At 42.0% G+C, this 22216-nt stretch overlaps 1 protein-coding gene across 6 annotated transcripts in view; it reads right to left on the bottom strand.

The window, feature by feature from the left end:
* Positions 1-7039: 7039 nt before the first annotated feature.
* The window catches only part of auts2a (activator of transcription and developmental regulator AUTS2 a), a 428008-nt gene continuing 412831 nt past the window's right edge, over positions 7040-22216 (bottom strand). For 2 of the 6 annotated variants that reach the window (XM_079804466.1, XM_079804461.1), the window contains 13 exons: positions 18684-19221; positions 17648-17925; positions 17260-17498; positions 15976-16020; positions 15038-15133; positions 13341-13412; positions 13009-13038; positions 12517-12588; positions 12186-12327; positions 10822-10902; positions 10260-10343; positions 9823-10072; positions 7040-9622 (listed from right to left, as the gene is read on the bottom strand). In XM_079804466.1, coding sequence (XP_079660592.1) covers positions 8380-9622; positions 9823-10072; positions 10260-10343; positions 10822-10902; positions 12186-12327; positions 12517-12588; positions 13009-13038; positions 13341-13412; positions 15038-15133; positions 15976-16020; positions 17260-17498; positions 17648-17925; positions 18684-19221 — 3170 coding nt within the window. In that variant the 3' untranslated portion in view covers positions 7040-8379. The remainder of the gene's footprint in view (positions 9623-9822; positions 10073-10259; positions 10344-10821; positions 10903-12185; positions 12328-12516; positions 12589-13008; positions 13039-13340; positions 13413-15037; positions 15134-15975; positions 16021-17259; positions 17499-17647; positions 17926-18683; positions 19222-22216) is intronic. The other 4 variants (XM_079804463.1, XM_079804464.1, XM_079804462.1 and 1 more) reach the window with 4 other exon arrangements.

The following is a 22216-nucleotide window of genomic DNA, read 5'->3' as shown; positions in this document are numbered from 1 at the left end:
GTGCTGGGAATCGCAAAAAAAACCCTAACTAATTAATCGCATTGTTTTCTGTAATTAATTGCGATTAATCGCAGTTTTTAATATTTTGGGAGTTTTTTTACTATGAGAATACTCGACAAAACTGGCATTTTGGCAACATTCTCTGTGTTGTTGTTATTGTTTGTTCAAGAGCAAAAGAGAACTCGATGTGTGCAGGAGACTGGCGCAGACCGGGACGCAGCCACACACACACACAGGACACTGACATACAGCGCATTCTCTTCTGTCTTGTCGCGCTTAGATGGTTTAAAAGCATTTAAATGAATAAGAGCATGAGTATATAATGTAACGGTAGGCAAAAATGTATCAAACGAACGCTGTGTTAATTGCGCTAAATATTTTTTATGCGTTAAAATGAACAAATTAATCGCCTGCGTTAATGCGTTAATTTGGCCAGCACTAATATATCATTTATATAATTATAAATCATATACAATTATTATATTAAGTAATCATCATTAAAGCCAGACCGTAGATATCATACAGTGACCTTTAATTCGGAGCAAGAGAAACCGGGGAAGTGACTTTATTGCATCAGACAGTTTACTTTGCTCGCAGCTGATTGGTTCAAATTCAGTTTGAGATCTCTTATCCAGAACATAACCTGTCCTGGAGCAGGTTAGCTGTGGAGATTAAGTTACTATGACGATGAACACTGCTAAAAGCCAAACCACTTTCATGGTACCTAAAACCCAGGATTGGCGCATCTAAACTGAAACTTACCTGGCTAGCCAGCAAAACTGGCTTCATGGTACAGGCCGCTGCATTTTTGTATTGAAGGTTTGAAGTTAAGAAATTGCAGTGTTCAACATCAAATATCAGCTTATGTGGATGATGTCATGATGTCATGATGTTAATTAATGGAAAAAAAAATATTAATATGGAGTCTACTGTTAATGAAATTGGTGTGATTTAAAGGTACATGGATGAATGGTTTATCAATTTTACCTGGTGGGTTGAATTGGAAATTAAAGTCTTAAGTATTTGGGAGTGCATCTTGGAGAAGTATCTGTGCAGTAGAAAAACTGGGATGGGATTGTAGAATAAATGGAGGGCAGACTAAAGAAATGGAGATGGATTCATTCTCAGCTATCTTTTAGAGGGAGATAATTAATATTGAACAATTTAATAGCCATAACTATGTGGCATAAGCTCTCCTGTTTGGAACCTCCCTATCATCACTTTTACAAACAATATTTGGGGACTTTTTCTTGGGACAGGCTGCACTGGGTTAGCCTGGCTCCGCCCTCCTACGTACTTCCGCTCAATTTTCATTTTCCTTCAGTACTCCATCTGTGACTGCTGTATGTGCTTAGGTTTTCTCTGAATAATTTATTACTGGTTCAATCAGCGAACAGAGGGAGGGGCTGAGAACGATGATGTTGATGTGGTGCGCTAGTTTGAGTTGTAGTTCAGTAATGGCAGCGGAGAAAATATGCAAGCAAAGCCATTCATTCCATTGTGGCACCGCTGTCGAATATCCAGAATTTAAAGCCGGAGCAAGAACAATCTTTGCTGAGTTTTGTTGGTGGCCATGATGTTGTGGCCCTCCTCCCCACGGGGTTCGGGAAAAGTTCGATTTTCCAGCTTACTCCGTTAGTGGTGAAGGAGTCGGCTGAAGCCCTATTTGGGAAGGTATTGTCATCATTTACAGGGGCTAGTCAGTGATTGCCGTCCGTCTCCCACCACCCGCGTAAAAATCCCCGGCCGAATTACCTACTGCTTTTGACCAACAGGTCGTGTGGTAATTTAATTGCTCTCCGAATCCACATCTCTGAGTTTTCAAGAATATATCTTGTATCTTATCTATATCTTTGACCAGAATATAACCCTTTTGACCACTGCAGAGCATCGTGCGGTTTAGGGCTGCACGATATGAGGAAAAGCTGCGATGTGCGATAACATTGTTTTATATTGCGATGACGATATGACTTGCGATAAATATTCAAATGTGAATGTTAGCTATACTGTTCCCATGTCTTAGTGCTTTAATAGGTCGTGTTCAGTGTTGGGCAGTAACGGAATACATGTACCGGCATCACATATTCAGAATACATATTATGAGTAACTGTATTCCGTTACAGTTACAATTTAAATAGTTGATATTTAGAATACAGTACATTGTTGAAATCAATGGATAACATTAACGATACTTCTCTGTTCCATGAGTTTATTTACTCTCTAAATAAATTAAGGCAACTCAATGCATTTCTCAGAACGGCCAAATATGAAAACGAAAATGCACGGTTTGCGTGATCAGTCGGAAGAGGAGCAGCGGGAGCTAGAGGTAGAGATGGAGCCAGAACAACAGAGCCAGGGCAAGAATGCGTTTCTATCTTGGAAATTCAAACAGCATTTCATATTAAAGAAAAAAAGAGAAGGGAGAGCGAAATATAACACGGCAGTGCAACTGTGCGGTGGCGGATACACACGCACACACGCCTAGGCCTATATATATATTTTTGGCTATATTATATATATAAATTCGTTATATATTCGTTAAATATATTATTCGTTGATATTTTTTATTTTCAAAATGTAGGCTATTTAATTGAGATTGAGGTATATAGGCTATTTAATTGAGATTGAGGTATATACCTCAATTAAATAGCCTACATTTTGAAAATAAAATATATAAGGCTCAAAAATGCGTGTTTATTTTAGTAGACCTACTTCCATCAGTGAAACAACATACTAAATATTTAAATATTAGTTAAAGAAATTTTTTTTTTATATTTCCCCATAGACGTGCGTCATATGCCTTTGCGCTGAAAGGGATGACACGAGCAGGAAAGAAGCATCTTTTCTAATATCTTCATGTTTTCTCCTGATGTTCCAAAACTGATAGGCTACTTGTAGTAAAATGTGAAGAACGAAATTATCTTCCGCAGGGTCAAGAACTTAGGCTTTGTTTGATTATGCGCTGTGAGAGAAAGCGAAACTAAAAATCTCCGGCGTGTATGAAATGCGCTATACACAAAAACTTGACCAAGTCTAATAGCAGCACAAACTGTGTTAAATAAAGTAAAGTTTGAAGTAAAATGTATCTGTCCTACTCCGTTTTCTACTTTACCACAGTAAATGATGCGAATATAGCCTACTCCTAAATAAATCAAACAAGGAAGAAACGTAATCCCCTGTGAGAGACGTAAATGAGGATTTGGGAATATAAATAAGAGATTCCATGTCCAGTAGAATAAAATGGAGTAAGCCTATTGTTAAATTCGTGGAAAATCGTGTGACCAGATAGCAAAAAGCAAGCAAACTTAAATTTAGCTCCCCACACAAAGCCTTCCTCTCTCGTTCGGCCTGAATCCATATGTTTCCATGGCTGTGATATAACATTTAAGTGTGAACCTATTATTTATTTTGTAAATAAAGCTTTGTGCTTTGTGCTCCAGCTTAGTTGACGTGCAACTTTACAACTTTCTCCTATGTGCTGATTTACCAGCCCAAGAGCCGTTGGCCCCGTTTGACGTTAGCTAAATATTTTAAATTTAAGCAGGATTTGATGGCCGCATTCCTACACTTATAAAATGCAATTCAATGTGGAAGTAATCCAAGTATTCAGAATACGTTACTCAGATTGGCGCATGTAAACTGTTTTCCCTTATTCATCGTGTCAGGCTGTCTGTTGCGATGTGTTCAACGCGCGAGTTCATATCGCGATGACGATGAAAATTCGATGTATCGTTCAGCCCTAGTGCGGTTGCACTTCGCAGTAATTTGGATGCATTTCTAGACTTGTATTTCTTTAAATGCTGGCAGGCAATATATTTCATCACCGCACCGCTCAAAAAATAAAAAGAAGAAAAGCCTGTAAACATTTGAATTGGGCCGTTATTTACGGCAGCATTTATTCTTATCATATGACATTTTATTTACTGCATATACAATCATGTTACAGACCACGTGAGCGCGTTCCCGATCACAACGCTCCCCTCCACTGTGAATAAATCACCATCTGAATGCACAAGGTTTTATCACTGAGGTGGCGTGTACAATCTGCACACTTGCACAATTATTTTTACGGATTTCCATGTGTGAAACAGAGGGAACGGCGCATGACATACGTCATGACCAAACGTTAGCGATTGGTTATAGCAGATCCAGAGTGACTCTGAGCAGATCCAATAGTTTTAAACTTCAACAGAGTTCCCGCCTTCAAGGAAGTAAACGCTTGTCAATGGAGAGTGGCCAGACGCTCTGTACAAATGAAGTGAAATGTACGAGAGTCTGGTAAAACCAGGCTAGCACTGGGTCCCTCAAAGTGTGCTTTTTTTGCCAGTGGAGGAGGGAGGTTTGTTGTTTCTATCAAGCAGATGAGCAAAATTCCGGTTACTGTTTTGAACAGGATCTGTGGATGTGGTGTGTTGCATTAGAGAACCGTGACTCTTGAACCTCGGACCCCTCATCCCCTTTTTTCTTGGGGGAAAACTCAAGTTAAATCTCTTTTTTGGCTCATTTTATCTGTAAAAGAAAACGTGCCTAATAATTCTGCACATCTGATTATAAGATGTTTTTCGTTTCCAGCCTTCATGAACAATTATATAGCATTTATAAATGATTAAATACAAAATGATTAATGTGGTTTGGAATTGGTAAAATGTGCCTGGAAAAAAAAATATGATCAGAAAATCAACGTGTCTAATAATTCTGCAAGCAGTGTATATGATTTATATAGGCTTCTGAAAATCGCATTGGCTTATTTTTGGGCTACTTTTGACTACACAGACCTGGCAACCCTGGCTCTGAGATCAACCCCTTTAACTGGATCTGCCTCTGAATAAACTGAGATGCTTCGGGGTCTTGACTCCTACTCAGGTAAGATCATCCTCAGTCTCACATGACACATGTTTCCTCAGTTAAAATGAGGACAGAATTCGTAAAACAGGTTCAGATGTGTTTTATGCTCCAAAGGGATGACCATAACTATGATTTTCACATCATCTAAATGAACAATTAATGGTGCTTTCTTGTGTGAAACTTGCATGCTAGGGTGCCTAAATACTAAGGTAGGTAGTTAAGGACTTTTAGTTGTTAGTTTTTTTTTTTTAGTTCAGGGGTTTGTTTGTTTAAAAAACAACAACAACAGCAACTCATGGTTGACCCCAAAGTGCTGTGTAATGCACATAAACTCAAAACAGGATGGAAAAGACAATACAATAAATAAATAATTTATACCTGGTAAAAATTTCAAATGTTTTTTCATAAAAATACTAAAGCTAGGCAAAGAGGGGGCTGTTCTAATTGAAACTGGCTAGTTATTCCAGAGACTAGGACCGGCAACAGCGAAAGCTGGATCACCTGTGCAGTGGAGCCTAGTTCTGGGAACGGAAAGCAGGCCAGGGTTGCTAGATCTCAAGGAACTGTTTGGTTTGTGTATGGCAGGGGTCTCCAAACTCGGTCCTCGAGGGCCGCAGACCTGCAGAGTTTAGCTACAACCGCAAATACACACCTGAACCAGCTAATCAAGGTCTTGCACTTCCTTGTAAGACACTGATTAGCTGGTTCAGGTGTGTTTAATTGGGGTTGGAGCTCAACTCTGCAGGACTGCGGCCCTCAAGGACCGAGTTTGGAGACCCCTGGTGTATGGAGATCACTTCTGAGAGGTATAAAGGTGCTTGATTATTCAATGATTTAAAAACAAATTTGAAAGGTAGCCAGTGCAGTCAAAATCAGTGTAATGTGATCAAACCTTCATCTGCCTGGCAGCAGCATTTTGGACCATTTGGAGATAGGATTGACTTACTCCATAGTATGAGTTGCAATAGTAAATGAATGGAATAAATAAATGAACAATTTGTTCAAAATGTAGAGAGAAAAGACTTGATTTTCTTTAAAACGTCGTAGAAGGAAAAACCTAGAGTTGACCAGAGGATTAATTTTCTTCTCAAAATGTGTTGCAGTCAAAAAGAACACCTAGGTTTTTTTTGCATGAGTAATGTAAGAGAGATGACCAAGATCAAGGGCAGCATCATGTGACTTATTTCAACCAAATAAAATAACTTTAGTTTTCATTTAGCACTAAAATGTTCTGCTTTAACTATATTTGTAATTCAAGCAGGCTAGCAGCGGTCCTGAGGATGCTTTGTTTTTATGTTGCAAAGGAAGATATAAGTGACTGTCATCAGCATAGAGATTAAATGACATTCCATGTTTTTTTTTATAAATGGCAACCATAGGCAGTACACCAATCATGCATAACATTATGATCTGATATCTTAATATTGTGTTGGTCCCCCTTTTGCTGCCAAAACAGCCCTGATCCGTCGAGGCATGGACTCCACTAGACCCCTGAAGGTGTGCTGTGGTATCGGGCACCAATATGTTAGCAGCAGATCCTTTAAGTCCTGTAAGTTGTGAGGTGGGGCCTCCATGGATGGGACTTGTTTCAGCACATCCCACAGATGCTCGATTGGATTGAAATCTGGGGAATTTGGAGGCCAAGTCAACACTTCAAACCATTCCTGAACCATTTTTGCTTTGTGGCAGGTGCATTATCTGCTGAAAGAGCCACAGCCACCAGGAATACCGTTCCATGAAAGGGTGTGCATGGTCTGCAACAATGCTTAGGGAGGTGGTACGTGTCAAAGTAACATCCACATGGATGGCAGGGCCCAATGTTTCCCAGCAGAACATTGTCCAAAGCATCACACTCGCTCCCCATGTGCATTAATGAGCCTTGGCCACCCATGACCCTGTCGCCAGTTCACCACTGTTCCTTCCTTGGGCCACTTTTGATAGATACTGACCACTGCAGACCGGGAACACCCCACAAGAGCTGCAGTTTTGGAGATGCTCTGTCCCAGTTGTCTAGCCATCACCATGTCAAACTCACTCAAATCCTTATGGTTGCAATTTTTCCTGCTTCTAACACATCCTACCCACTAACAGGTGCCGTGATGAAGAGATAATCAGTGTTATTTACTTCCTGTCATAATGTTATGCCTGATCAGTGTATTTTATGATGGGAAGTATTGAGAAACAGAAACCTTAGGACAGGATTAGTTCACATTTTTTAATAACATGGCACAATTTACATAACACAAGTTTAACTGAGGAGCATGCTGTCGCCTCACCCTTTTTTTTGTACATGATCTAGAAAGGACTTCATTTTTTACGTACATGATAAACAGCAAAAAATGTCTTACAATCTCTTTGCAATACGTATTGACTACCCACTATTGCTTCAGTGGACATTTTAATGTTTGATTTTAAGAAAACAAAAAAGTAGAGAAAATTAAAGAAAAAAAAAAAAAAAACACTGCACAACATCTGAATTTCACAGAGTTTAAAAGCGCACAACTATCCCTCCCATGGACTACTAAAATAGATCTCTGCTCATTAAAAACAAACTTCCATAGCTTACAACTCGCTTTATCATTGTGTAGATACATCATATTTTAATACACAGTTGGACCAATAGGGAATTGTCCTGCTTTCTTCTGTACTCGCACGTCTCGTGACATGATGGGATGTGTTGTCGTGTTTGCAGTCTTTTTCAAATGGACACACTTCTGATTTAGAGGTAATTCATTGAGTTTAGGTTTTGTTAGGTTCTTGTAAGGATTGTCAACACAGAATTTTTTTTAAATCTTGATGAACAGAAGCATTTTTCTGTACCAAGAGTTAGGGACTATGTTTGTCAGATTGAGCTTCAGTGTGAGTGTGAGTAATACTCATTGCTGAAAATCCCCACCTAGGAACAATCTGTTAAGTCATGTGTAAGCATGTACTGTTGCTTTGACAGGAGACCGGTATGAGGGTTCAGGAGAGACTGGTAGTCCTCTAGGAGAGAGAAAACGTGATACAGAGAGAGCCCACGCATGAGTTGCATAGTTAAAAGAAGGGATGTGGTCTCTTGGACAGTATGATCCTTCAAAACATTAATATGCAGCATTAAACTAAAACCAGAGCCTGTGCGCTCGCTCTCCTTTTGATCACTGCCCACTATGTACAGCATTTCAAAGTAAAGCTTTCATAACAACCATTTGCATATTTGTACCTTACATTTTTTCCCTCAAGGGGAGAAAACAGAGACTTTGCACATATCTACAAGTTTTGCCTTGTCAATGTCTTGAGGTACCTGTACATTCCAGAATCATCTTTTCTATGATGGAGCTCTGTCCACCTGCTCGAGATCAGTGTACTATATACGTTTAAGAATATACACCAACACCGGAGCGAACAGGATAAAAGAGCGTGAAAAATCTCAGTCTTTTGTACAAAAAAAAAGCAACACCCACAAAAAAAAAATCAGAAATGCACAATTTATACACCTCTATGATACAGCCTCAAGTGCTTGCTTTTGAGTTCCATTATAGTCCATCAGGGGTCTCACCGTGCCTCGATGTCTTTGTGTGTGTGTGAAGGGGGTCTGTCTCTAATGTCAGTGCCATGTGGGGTAGTCCGTCTGGGAGACGTGGAACGTGCTCCCAGGGTTGGGATAAGAGGAGGTGGGGCACTGAGTGATGCGGTGGGAGGGGTTTTGTTGAGGATTCCATTCTGGGCAGCGGCCACAGCAGAGGAGGGGCTAACACGGGGGTAGTGCATGCTGGGAAGTCCGGGGGCCATGAGACCAGGGTGAGGGAGATGTCCGTCTAAAGCGGGGTGATGCATGTGGTGCAGACGCCCCTGCTCATAGTCCTCTCGGAGCAAGTGCAGACGTTCCCTCTCTTCTAGGTGTGCCCGCTCATGTTCCCGCCGCTGTTCCAAGGTCAGTCCGTGATGGTGGTCTCGGTTAAAGTCATGAGGCTCACGGTCCCGGTACGAGCGCTCTGCGTCATACAGCCGTGGCGCTGCTAACCGGTGCAGTGGGTCATTCCGTAGTATCAGATCCCGAGCTAATGGATCCCTCCGGTGGATGTCGAGTCCCCGGTATGGGTCCCTCATGGGATCCCAATGAAAGGCGGGATAGGGGAACCTCTCCACCCCTGGGATGGGACTGATACCCATAAAGGGGCCCACCATACGAGTCCTCTCCAGACTATTGATACTGTTTATGGGATGCATGCTGGCCAAGCCCATGGGTACCGGCATTGAAGATGGAGGGTGGAGAGTAGCGGGGGGAGGAGGAGGAGGAGGAGGAGGAGCTGCAGCTTGTGGTGTGGATCTTTGCTCCGGTGATCTTTCTGTGGGACCGTCCTGCTCCTCTTTCCTCTCTTCTTTCACCTTCACCTCACTGTTTTTCTTCTCATAGGTGATCTCAGCCTTCTTCTCCAGAACATCTCGAGTTAACCCACCGTTCACCCGATCTACACCACCTGGCCGTATGTAAGGTGACGCTGTAACCCGATTGGCTGGCTTGTCTTCAGAAACCCGGCCATCGTGGATGACGGAAGTGTCCTTGTCACTGTGGTGATTCTCCTTCACCTTGTGCTCATCTGTGTTAGAGTCTTTCCAGTCCGAGTGCTCTCGTTCTCTCTCGCGATCTTTGGGCTTGTCCTTGTCTTTGTCCCGGGGCTCGCTGGAAGAGATATGGTTCCGGGAGGGCTCAGACGACCGAGGGTGACCCAACAGAGTGAGGGGGTTGACAGGAATCGGGGATTGGTGATTCTGGTGCCTCTTCTCGGCAGGTTCCCTAGAGGTGAAATGGACCATTATTGTTTCATTAATGTAAAATAAACCTCTCTTCAGGGTGACACAAGACCTTTGATAACCCTCTCTATTCTGCAATAATGGCCAGCTGATTATAATATATAAATAAAAAAGCTCTTTCTAGCATTGACAAATAATATAATGTGATTCTTGTGTTAATATCATTCCCACAGCTCTACACACCGTTCTTTATCGTCCTTGTTGACTGATGAATCCCTCTTGTCCAAGTCACGGTCTCTTTCCCTGTCCCGTTCTCGTTCTCGCTCATGTGAGCTGACAGATGCGCTGCGTTCCGAGTCTCCTGGTTTGAGCCAGGGAGGTGGGGTGGGGAAGGACGGTGGAGTGCGGTGGAGTCTGTTCCATGGCTCGTGGGGTCCGCTGAAGTGCTGTTGTGCGCCGGGTGCATCTTTGTGGCCAAATACAGAGTTGGGTGCTAGAAAAACAATGCGAAATTTGATTTATTTTGATCTTCTCCATTTCATGTAAATAGTAATCTTTGATGTCAGATAATTACAGTTGTAATGAGCTTTTAACCTACAATTGGTTATTTATCATTCAGATTTAAGGTTGACTGAAGGTGACATTTCTAATAAACAACAGTTTGACTAATTGACACTCACTGAGTGCTGGGTTTCCCAACCCACCAAAAGCTGCAGTGCTTAATGAGGCCAGACCTCCAAATGAAGGCGGTCTGCTGAAGGGCTCTGCCAATCAAAACAGGAACAGAGAATCAGTCAATGAACAAATGATTCTGGGAATCACCAATGAATTTCCGGCTGGTATTAGAATGTTGATTTTTTTGTTTTTCTCCCAACAATGAAACAGCTTTTAATTTAAAAAAAATCCCAAGTTTACAAATGAACAGATATCTCAACACATTTTAGCACCATCCACTGACTTTCAAAGATGTGTTCTTAGTCAAGGGGTGTACAATCCTGCAGAGTTTAGCTTCAATCCTAAATTAAACACCCCTGAACCAGCTAATCAAGCTCTTCAGGATTACTAGAAACTTCCAGGCAAGTTTAGAGGCATTTTGGAGAAACTCTCAAGGACTTTGGCCCTCCATGAGCAGGACTGGACACCCCTACCTTACATGTAGAAACATACAGTCAGTAAATGACTGCTCAGTGACACCTAGTGGAGGAGTGTGAACGTGTATGTGTAAGAGTCTTGTTAACTTACCTAAGTGGGGTGCTGGGGTAAGAAAGTTGCTAGGATGATGTGGATGGTGTCCGAAAGGTGCAGCTGAGGGATGAGTGGACCCTGAAACAAAGACAAGACAACTATGAAATTTGTTCCAATATCAAATGAAGACTAATGGTCTAGGCTACTCCTTCAATGATTGGATTGGATGACAGGAGTGAAACTACAGTACTGAACACAATGCTGCAAGCAACATAATACAATTATAATAGCATTGTGAAAGAATATTAGCTATGTATTCTTTTGATAATTTAATGATGAAAAATTATGGTAATCAAATGAATGCATAAAACTAACTATTTAATTCATGTGCAAATCAAAAAAGTAACTTTTTTTTCCATCCATCAATTTTGGTTGAAAAATCAATTTTCATGACTGGAAATCAAACGGCCTTAAGTTATTTACGGGACCTTACCTAGGGATAGTGTTCTTCAATATAGGTGAACATGTTCGATGCGTTTCCTCCTTTTGCATCCACATTTTTTTGCAAATTGGATATCTATCTTCGAGGACGTGTTTGTTCTTTTTCTAAATCCAAAGTATTCCTATACTGCAAATTTGAACAACTTTTTCGATGGGATAGAGATTAGAGATAACAGAGTTAACTCTGTCTCTGACATTTTCTTTGACGCATGTGTGTGTAGAGAAAGTTGAGAGTCAAGTGGAAAGAAGTTGCTTATGACAACATGACATCATGACTTTGCGTAAACATACACGGCACTTTCTAAAGCCAAATGGCGTGTTATCTGTACGCATTTTGAGCTATCCGCGTGTATGTCTACGCCGTGTGATTCCACGTGTATGTGTACGCCGAAACTAACATCATCTCCGCGTGTATGTGTACGCCGTGTGATTCCGCGTGTATGTGTACGCCGAAACGAACATCATCTCCGCGTGTATGTGTATGCCGTGTGATTCCGCGTGTATGTGTACGCCGTGTGATTCCGCGTGTATGTGTACGCCGTGTGATTCCGCGTGAATGTAAATGGATTTATAAACATACTAAATGATGCTTTTTTGAAAATGTAAAAATGCAGAATGTTTCTTGTGATGGGTAGGTTTAGGGGCAGGGGCAGTGTAGGGGATAGAATGAAATGGCGTTGATAAACACGCTAAAAAGCGATTATGCGTCTTGATAGCACGCCAAAATGGCATAGGGAATTGGCGTGTCATACATACGCTATTTCATGAGATCAGTCTGCTTATGCGCAGGTCTGATTTATCATTTTTTCCCCAGTACCGTGAACAAGCAAAGGTTCATGATCTGATAATCGTAAGTGTTCATACCATGACATATCATCATACCGTTACAACCCTAGCTAAGGTTTGGATAATCCACTCACCTGCTGCTGAGAAAAGCGATGCAGGTCGTGCCAAGTCATGAGGGTGATGGATGGCTCCAAAAAGGGTGGGGCCTGGGGGTCGACTTAAGAACTCCGGTTTGAGGCCGAAGTCCAGCTTGTGTGGGTCAACCTGCATCTGCTGCTGAAGAAGGCCAGGTACAAGAGAGAACAAATGTGATACCCCTCTCAAAGTTAAAATTGTATTATGTAGTTCAGAGTTAACAGGAGGAGGAAGAAGAGAGCCACAAAGCATATTTATTTCCATATGTAGTGCTGATTTGGATTGGAGGGTGCAGTAAAAGTGAAAACAGGTTAAATATGCAAATCTCACCTTTACTTTCTGTTGGTGATGGTAAATTTGCCAGGCTATATGGACATGCATAGCACACCACTTTCCTGGTTTCTATGGAGACAGAAAGACCAGGTAAGGTTTTCACATTTACACATGACTGAATTCATGTTAGTTTCATTTTAAACTTTTAAGCATTTCTATAACAGAATATTGGGTACACTACAATTTTATGCAATACTTTTTAAAGTGGAATTTAACTTCAAATGTTAATTTTCCCATATTTTGGCCATGGCTGCAAATTAATTGAGCAAGATGTCATTACAAAGTGTTTTCAGATAAGGCAGTCATATAGTGTCTCCTATAGACTCTGAGATGAGAGCGTTGAGTCCCAGCGCACAGCTAATTAAAGAGACCGTGGAGAGGAAGGCAGGTGCTCAGTGTAAGGTGGGATTAAACCGTAATGAGCTTTTACTCTATTTCCTGCATAGTCCTGTGGGGAAACAAACTGAATAACTGATAAAGCAGTCTTACCCTGAGAACTGGCCGGAACGGATCTGTCAGCTAGAGAGGAGAGGGAAAAAGAGCGCGAGTGAGAGAGATTAGGGACACAAAGCTGTCAGTCAGGACTTTTAATTAGCATCCGAGCATCACTTCATCACTGACCAAATTAAAATGTTAAAATTTCCCTTTCTAATGAAGCATTTCGTGGAATAATTAGGCCAGAATTCAGAGTATTCCCCTTCCTATCACTGCCTGCATACCAATGTGGATAACAGTTCAACATGACTGTCAGAAATGATGGTTAGTTTGCCAGCCAGCACTAGTTTAAAAACCAGACACCACAGTTTCTTTGGGGTGCTTACCCGAGGGTCTTTCTGAAGAAGTGTGTGTGGGACGGCTCCAGGTCTGGCTGCCACGTCTAGAGGATTTGAGGTCTATAGTGTACAAACACAAAAAGTAAGCATTCTCAGCTTATCACAAGAGTGTCATCTCTCACTCTAGCATTACTGATAGCTAACTGGGACATCGTCAGAATGTACACGTTAAAAAGAACCTTTGAAATCGATTCTCTATTTATACTGTACCTATACATAACATTAAAGAAGAAACAGACTGTCTGAGATAGGGCTGCTCGATTATGGAAAAAATCATAATCACGATTATTTTGGTCAATATTGAAATCACGATTATGTAACACGATTATTTCACATGACTTTGGGAATGTGTTGTATTTATTAAAAATACACCTTTCAACAATTCAATTGAAATTGTAACATTTGTTGTACTTTTTGAACTATTAAAATAAATAATATAACATATATTCGAATCAAAGTATTCACGTAAAAATGATAACCACAAATAAATAAGATCAACAATATGGTTCGGCTATGCTTTTCATGTACGTCTAACATTAGTTTTCAGGTACAGAAATGTATCAAATGTAAAATAACATTGCATATTTGAGTGCATAAATTAAAGATTAATCCTATTAAACTTACAAAAGCTATTCAATCAAGAGCGGTGAGTGATGTCCTTGTCTTTTGTTGTTTGACATTAAACAGACAGCAGTAAAGGCTACTGCCCCTTTAAGACCTCGCGTCTTCTTTATCGACTGTATAAAGTTCACTTAAGGCATATACAGACTATGTCTGCTAGGATACTCATCAAGATGGACATGTTGACATACGTTTTGTGTGAGTTTGTCCGTTTAAGAGCAAGACTTGAAAGAGAACTCAATATTTGCGCGCTGAGAGACGTGTGCGCGCTCTCGGATGACACAGAGACACATTTTCTCACAGCGCGCGCGGCTTCTCATTCTAAAACCTAAACCCTAAAGCACTAAACCCGCGTGATGACGGTGAAAACGACTGGTCATATTCGAAAATATGGCAGCACTCGCAATCTCGCATGCATTGAACAAAGTTTACAAAGAGAGAATTATTTGAAAAATATGAAGGAAAAAAATGACGTTTACACGGCTCCCCTGCTCTCGTCAGTTTTTGTTTCTTTATTAGATTGTCATAGGTCACTCTGTTTAATTTTCAAGTGGTTAAACAAATTCGTGGTGTTCGCTTGCGTTGCAGCCACTACCATGTAGCAAATCTTAGCATGTTTCTGCTCGTCGTCTGATTCCTCGAAGCCAGACTGTTCCCAGACAACGGAGTTGGTTTTGCCTTTTTTGCTCACCAAACGCTACTGTAACTGCCCTCCTTCTGCCATCTTTACTCGCGCAGAGTTTTTAAATTCCAGCGGATGATATGCACACGAGACTCACGAACTGAGAGAGATTTGTGGGTTCGGGATGGGCGGATGTGCGCGTGCGCGTTTCATTCAGAACGCAAGGCAAAATAATCGTTTTTTCTCGATTGTACTATTTTGGTGATCGTTGGGAGGCAAAATCGAAATCGAAATTCGATTAATTGCACAGCCCTAGTCTGAGATCTGTTTATGTTTAGCCAGATCCATTCCATGTGTGCGGGAGTACACTCGGAACAGCACAGGAGGTTCGTTTTGGGAGTAGTCTCGACATTCCGACATTTAGTGTTTGATATTGTGATACCTTGGGCTGGAACGCTCCCTGCAGAGATCCGAAGGGCCCCGTTGGCGGGATGACGGGCGGAATGCCAGACACCGCTGGGGGGTAAGAGTGGAACAGCTGAGAAAAGAAAAAGGATATAAGACACAGTTACTCCAAGAGGTTCTTGTTTGATCGTGTCAGCTGTTTACAGTGAGACCGGAGCCTGCAGGTCCCTGTACAAACTAACAACTACACAAGATCAGCTGCTGACATTTAAATGGCCCTCTTCATTACATACTGAAAAATATAAAGTGTCATAATAGGAAAATACACACCATGTGAAAATAATTCACACCAATGTTTTGCTTCTTTTTCTCTCGATGAATGAATAAAAGAATGTGACTACAAAGCTCCATATAATGATACAACCTTCATCTGACCCTCGATTGTTGTGACATTCAACAAAGATTAACAGCAAGATGAATTTACAATACGGGTCACTCTCTAAACCTGCGCTGATAGCAATGACTGTTATTATCACAACGCACTGCATAATGCATGTAATTACTGCAGTGTGTGTGTGTGTGTGTTGGGTGGGTGTCACAAAGGAATCATTGCTAAATGGCGACTACATAATTGAAGGGCAGAGATCAAATAAATTAAAGTTGCATTAACCTGTTGGACAGGCAGGAAGAATGAAACACATTTTATCTTAACACAATCCCTGCAGTATCCAGCAAGGCATTTCAGTAAAATACATTATTTTAATGAAAATGTGTGCCCTTTATTTTTTTATAAAAGTGTAATAAGGAGAACCTTTTATAAATATAGCTGTGGTATCTAAAAGTTCCCTAAGCTGTGACCAGCATTGTCCCTTTTGCTTAAAATGCCCATAAAGAAATTAAATGACAATGACCACTACACTAAACAAGGAAAAAAAATCCACCACAGTAAATGACAAAAATATGATGAGGACTCACGCTGTGTCTGTAGAAGGGATCGACTTTAGTGGGGAATTTGTCGAACTGCAGAGGAAAGGAGAAACAGAGCTCAGTACACACAGGAGTCCTCCAGGCCTACAAACAATTTACTCCTGACAAATATCTTGTGGAGTCATGGCTTAAAACAAATACCAAATGCTTTAATGTGCTCTCCAGAAAAGTGTTTGGTTGGCAGTAAAATGGTCTCTGCCCTGATTAATGAACGTTAGCAGCGCCGATCAGAATTTAGCCCAGCTGCCCTCAAATAGGATGTTGTTTTGCGATTTACAGTGAATTATAAGGTATTTCTCTTGTTATTGTGTATTACTCAGCAATTCTGTGAGTGGTATAGTAGAAGCCATTCGGCTGTCTAAAAATAGATCTATAAACAGCTCATTTAATGAAGTTTGAGTGGTCTAATCTGGATCCAGAGAGAATGTTTCCCACTCGCGAGTAAACAATGTGGCTCTCAAACTAGTTTTATACTCTCATTAGCTAACAGAGCCCCATTCTCAGAGGCTTTGAGTCTGGCATGGTTCAAAAGCCACTTTTAAGCCTCTGTGGGCACTGTGGTTATCATCGAGCTGTGTGTGGGAGTGTCTGTATGAAGCCTCAACTCACTAATCAGCTCTGCTGCCTGCCAACCAAAAGCCCTCAGTCAAAACTCTATCAGACCAAAATGATGTCATTAAACTGGGAATGAATAAACTAGTATTAAGTTCTCAAGGCTTGGCTGGAACAAAAACGTTTCGCCAGCGGCTCTGACTGCCAATTCTAAAACCAGGGCAGAGAAAAGAGGGTGGAGAAGCATGCCAGAGAAAAACAGCAGTTTTTCAACAGAAAAGCCACATTGAGAAAAACATATGGTTACGATCGAGAGAGCGAGCCACTGCCATGGCTTCCAGTGTTTACTGAATCAGCATACTGTACTGTACATGCTTATAATCCAGCAGTCGGCACCACACATACACATGCACACATTTAGTACCATTACCTACAGTGTTCCCACACTTTTTGACAAATTTCAATGATTTTTCCAAATCATTTTGATGCATTTGATTTTGACTGATTCACTAACAAATTCATTATTTGCGAACTGGTTTGATGATTCATTAAAAAGGACTCACTATAGAAATGTCCATGACCGTGGGAACCCTGTATCTTATATGCATGCATTTTTTTTTTATGTTTATACAAATGTTTTATACATTCAGTCACCCATTCAATCATACGATCACCACCACAATGTAAATTTTTTTAGAGTTGTGTTCCACTTATCCTCACATTTCTGGCTGGGGTACGCACCATGGGCGGTGCAGGCGTGGGCATGATGGCGTGGGGGAAAGGGGTGAAGGTGTGCTGGTGTGTGTGTTGGTGTGTGTGCTGGTGCTGATGCTGGTGCTGGTGCTGGTGCTGGTGGAACTCAGTCCGCAGGTATGGAGGGGGACCCAGTGATGCCCCGCGATCAGCACTCTGAGATGCCAGGAAACGAGTATTTAATTCCTGACGGAGAATGTCTTGTTCTGGGAGAAGGAAGAGAGAGTGAACCCAAAATAAACATTAAGTTTTAAAAACACACATAGTGTTTATCAATGCAGAACAAACCATATTGGTATTGGCGATAATAACGTGATCCAGCATTAGCTGGCAATAATATTGTATCTATTGGTACCTGAATAGGCACTCCCAGCTGGGTGTCCGGGGACCGGCAGAGTGTTTGAGGTGAGAGGAGGAGGTGGAGGCAGAGCAGCAGGCGACCCAAACATATTGGTGTGATGCGGAAGAGTGGAGGATGGCAGGGAGGGGGGGAAGGTGTGCGAAGCCGTGGGGTTCGCAGAGAGGGGCAGGGGGAAGGTCGCTGCTGCCCCAGTGGGGGCAGGTTGGTGATGGTGCAGATGAGGGGCTGGAGAGGGGCCTGGGGGCTTCCCTGGAGTGCTGCTTCGACTACTGCTGTGAAGAAAGAGAGAATAAACAATTGTAAAAACGAGCCTGTATAAAAGAGGCTCACAAAACTACTTTGTTCACTTAACTGCTTTAAGAGTGAAACTAGTTTCAGAGACCTGAAACGTGTGCTACAGTGCTGAAGAATGTGTTATTCCTGGAGGGATTTCCTGCATAAGCTAAAGTATTTATCAGAGTTGTACGCAATCTAACAAAGAGCTAATTTACAGGCCAAGTAATCATTTAAATGGTAATTATTTCATATTAAAAGCTGCGCACACACGCAGAAAAACACAAAGTATAATTATCACCATCAGTCTACTGGCAAGATACTGCGCTGAGTGGACTACACAAAAACCGGCTGAGAAGGGCGAGGGGAGGGAGGAGAAGATCTGCTTCTCTGCTGGATACTGGGGTGTCTGAGTCGAGCAGAGAAATTGTTATCTACAAGCCTCCGCCAGCTACAAGGCAGCAGCAGCATTGACGTGGGAGGGGAACGAATCAAACCGTCTAATCTCTCAGCTGGGTTTCTCTCTGTGGTGCTGTCAGGCTCACACACACTCGCACACAAACACATACAGACAGGAATTTGTGCCTCATGTTTACTGGAGGATTGATACATTTTACATTCTAATACAGGAATCACACTGTTCCGCTGCAGTATTTAAGAGCGGTGGGCTCAGATCAGCTGCTAAATCAGTGTACACCACATCTGGAGTATAACAGAAACTTCCTGCTGATATTACACTCATTTGCTGCCCACTCACCTCAGGCCGTTAAGGGTAAGGCTGCCACTGTAGGCTGAAATCGGACGTGGGTGGCACCGTGAGGGTGGTCTGTGCTGCACAGGTTGGGTCGGGTTCTGCTGGGCTGGTAGCGCTGGTGATGGGGGGTGGTGGTAGATTCCTGGGGTTCGAGGTGGCCTTGGGTGAGATGGAGGCTCAGATGGGTCCTGAGGCTGGGGCGGGGGTGCCTGAGAGGGCACGTGGCCCTGAGTTGGAGGCAGAGCGGTTGGAGGCGACAGCGGCCTAAGTGGGCGCTCTGGGCAAGGGTGCTGGGTTTGGGCTGGACTTGGGGGCAAGGGTAACCCCCGGTTGGAGGGGGGTGGCTGGAGGTGAAGAGGGGTGGGGAGGGGAGGTTTGGAATGGGAAGTGGGCACCAGTGAGGGGGTGGCCGAGGAGAGTTCACGGGAAATCTCCTGGCTCTTCTCTTGACTGCGCTCTAGGCCTGACACCTTGGGAATGCCCAGGCCACGCAGCTCCTGGCTGGCATTGTTGGAGAGCGTGTCAACGCTAAAATCTGGAACTGAAAAGACAAGAGAAGAAGAGTTTGTATCAATGCTAAAATCTGGAACTGAAGAGAAGAGAAACCACACATGCAAACATATTATGGAGGTAAAGGTCTATCATCTGATTGAAGAAAAACAGATTTGAACTAAAGTGAAAATAAACTCATAAAATAGCAAGAAAGAAAAAAAAAAAACCTTGTGCCACAGACAACTCACTTTCAGAGGCAAGTTGTGTTCAGTGTTTGTTTTTAAAAGAGCAAAATTTGTAATTGTACTCTACTAGATCAAAGAGTGTCTTACTCATAATCAAATTCTAAGAGCAAAATCATAACTTAATTTACAACCATCATGAGGGACTAGAGCCTGAAGGCTAATTCACAATGCACCGACACACCAACAGATAATGCTAATAGATGTGACACACTGATCCGAATGTGTCTGCTACCGTTGGTCGGCATTTGTCGGTACATTGTGAATTGGCCTTAATAAGCCAATAACATGCAAGGTCATGTGAATGCCTTAAAGTCTTCTATTAGAGAAAGGTCTTAAACTAAGGAAAACCTGACCGGCACACCCAAAACTGCTTTTACAATGAGCTGATATTAGCGTTTTATTGTACATATAAGTGCACTCCATGATTGAGAAAGGAAGAGAGAGTGACTGTTAACCAAAGGTTGATGTATCCTCTGGACCAAAAGCTCTTGGGGATCACAGTGCATGCATAACTCTGATTAACACCTCTCTGTCTGCCTCAGAGGGAACCACACCCCTCTGTCTTTTCCATCTCTTCACACCCAGCCTGCCCTCTCCATCGCCCACAGCAAGGGATGCTGATTGAGCCTGAATCCCATAGGCTTTGGGGATCCCTCATGGCTGATCCCTCTCTCAAGGGCCTAAGGGGCTCCCAATGCAGCTCATGGGGCCCAGCTCAGAGCATAAGGTCCTGGGTGTGCAGCTGAGAGGTAGTGTGTGTGATGCAGACATTAAGGGTCAGTCTGGCCTGCAGCACTCTACCAGAGGAAGATCAATAATCTGGGAGTACAAGGTGCCCCTGGAGAATGGCTTTGTGTCAAACATCTGCCATCTGACATGAGGGGAAGGGAAGACATGCAAAAGAACAAATGAAATGCACACACACAAAAACCGATCATTTCAATGTGTATTTTGCAGACCGCAAAAAATATCCGCATTGACACGAGAGACATAGGCCAAACTACAACTAAATTCAGTTGTCAGTTCACCTTTTAGTGCTTAATCCTGTTCTCTGTACACACAGTTCAGTAATTTATGGGCATTCAACAACAAACTTAACTTCCAAAAAATGCATTTACCAAAATTCTACACAGTGTGCACGGAACCGAACTGAACAGCTAGTTGTTAATGACATATGACTTCAGAGTGCATGCAAAGAAATATATCACATCTCATATAGTGCACGAATACTTCAATTATACATTTTTTCGCATCTTCTAGCGCTTGAACGGACAAGTACACACAAAATGATGTCAAAATATCCTCGTAAACACAGTTGGTTATGTCTAAAGTGAAGGGAAACAAATAAGGAAGAAAACGCATGTGTAACAGTATATTGTATCCCTGCATTAGGTCTTAAAGTGACAGCAGCCTAATAAACCTGCTGCTATCTGTGTCATTACTGTTAATTAAAGAACAAAAGAAAAAGAAAATCACTCATTGATCTTGACTGAAAAACTTTTGTTACTTTAATGAGAATGAATCTATATTTTAATTATAAAAATAAAACTATGCAGTGTTATTTTACATGTGATTTAAATTTCTGACCTTTGTTCAGTTGTATTGATGTGTGCTATTGCTAATTTGCTTGTGTGTTCTTATTGTATTACTGACTGTTTACTCGTCTTTAATAATGTTTGAAATTTCTATTATTCTAGTTGATTAGTTAGTTATTCTTTAGGCTGCTGATTTTTGTTCATGGTATTCAGCGATACCCAACCCTACTCCCGCATTTAAATGCGATTGTCACCGTGAAAGCTCACAATACCCTCTGGCTCTGGCACTCTAAGCACACTTTAACAAACAAGGGCAGTTCAGCCTCACAGCTCAGAAACAAGCTGTCCAGTGGGTGCAATAAGTCAGCCTTTATCCTGCCTGAATAACTGGATTTAAGGCACTCAAAGAAAAGCCTTTCGCACTTGTTTGTCAGAATGAGGGCTTTTATAAAAGAGTTTCCTTCAGATTATATAGCTCCAGTAGGCCGTCAACAACTGATAATGACATGTAAGGATGAACATGCTCTCTTTGCTAGACACACGCACCCATCTCTCTCGCTCTCTTTTCTGCACTGTGACCTTTCCTGTAGAGACTTGATGGAAAATATCCAAAGCTCTTCTAAAAGGCTGAACCATAGAGAGCTCTGCTGCTCCTCCCTGAAGCGACTCACTCAATGTACTAACATGCCTAAAAAAACAAGACGGAGAGTGAAAACACTGCTTATTCTTCCCGTAATGAAGACTCCAGGGCCGGGCAGGGAGCGGAGGAGAAGTGTGTTTCTCCTCCCCGGGGAGTTAATTTGTCAAGTCTCCTTGATCCCTGGAAACAAATAAATGCAGCTTTCTCTAGCCTCGCCAAAAAAGAGTGAAGAGAGGTGATTTTTATTCCAAATGGCAGCCGTGGAGGAGGATGTTTAATAAGATGGTAGAACAGACCGGGAGGCAGACTTTGCAAAGTTCTCATCTGATCACACAATGTTTATGTGTGTGTGTGTGTGTGTGTGTGTATTTGAGCAGGATTAAGGTCTACAAGGCTTTTGGAGCAGTGAGCTTGGGTGAGGTCTCGGCGGACAGCAAAACACAGCTCATTATCCCGAGTCCACTCTGAAAGAAAACAGCATATTCAGCTGCTAAAAACCACAGACGGAGCCCAAAGATCTCATCAACAATGTGTTCAAAAGGGGGAAAACAGAATAGAACAAATATTATCCACATTTTTTCTAGATAAAATCTTGTTTAAATACTATGTAGGGCTAGTCAAAAA

Source organism: Gobio gobio (genome assembly GCF_949357685.1).
Source record: "Gobio gobio genome assembly, chromosome: 22".
Taxonomy (NCBI): domain Eukaryota; kingdom Metazoa; phylum Chordata; class Actinopteri; order Cypriniformes; family Gobionidae; genus Gobio; species Gobio gobio.
The sequence above is the reverse complement of the archived record's forward strand: the minus strand, read 5'-3'. Positions and strand labels throughout refer to the sequence as shown.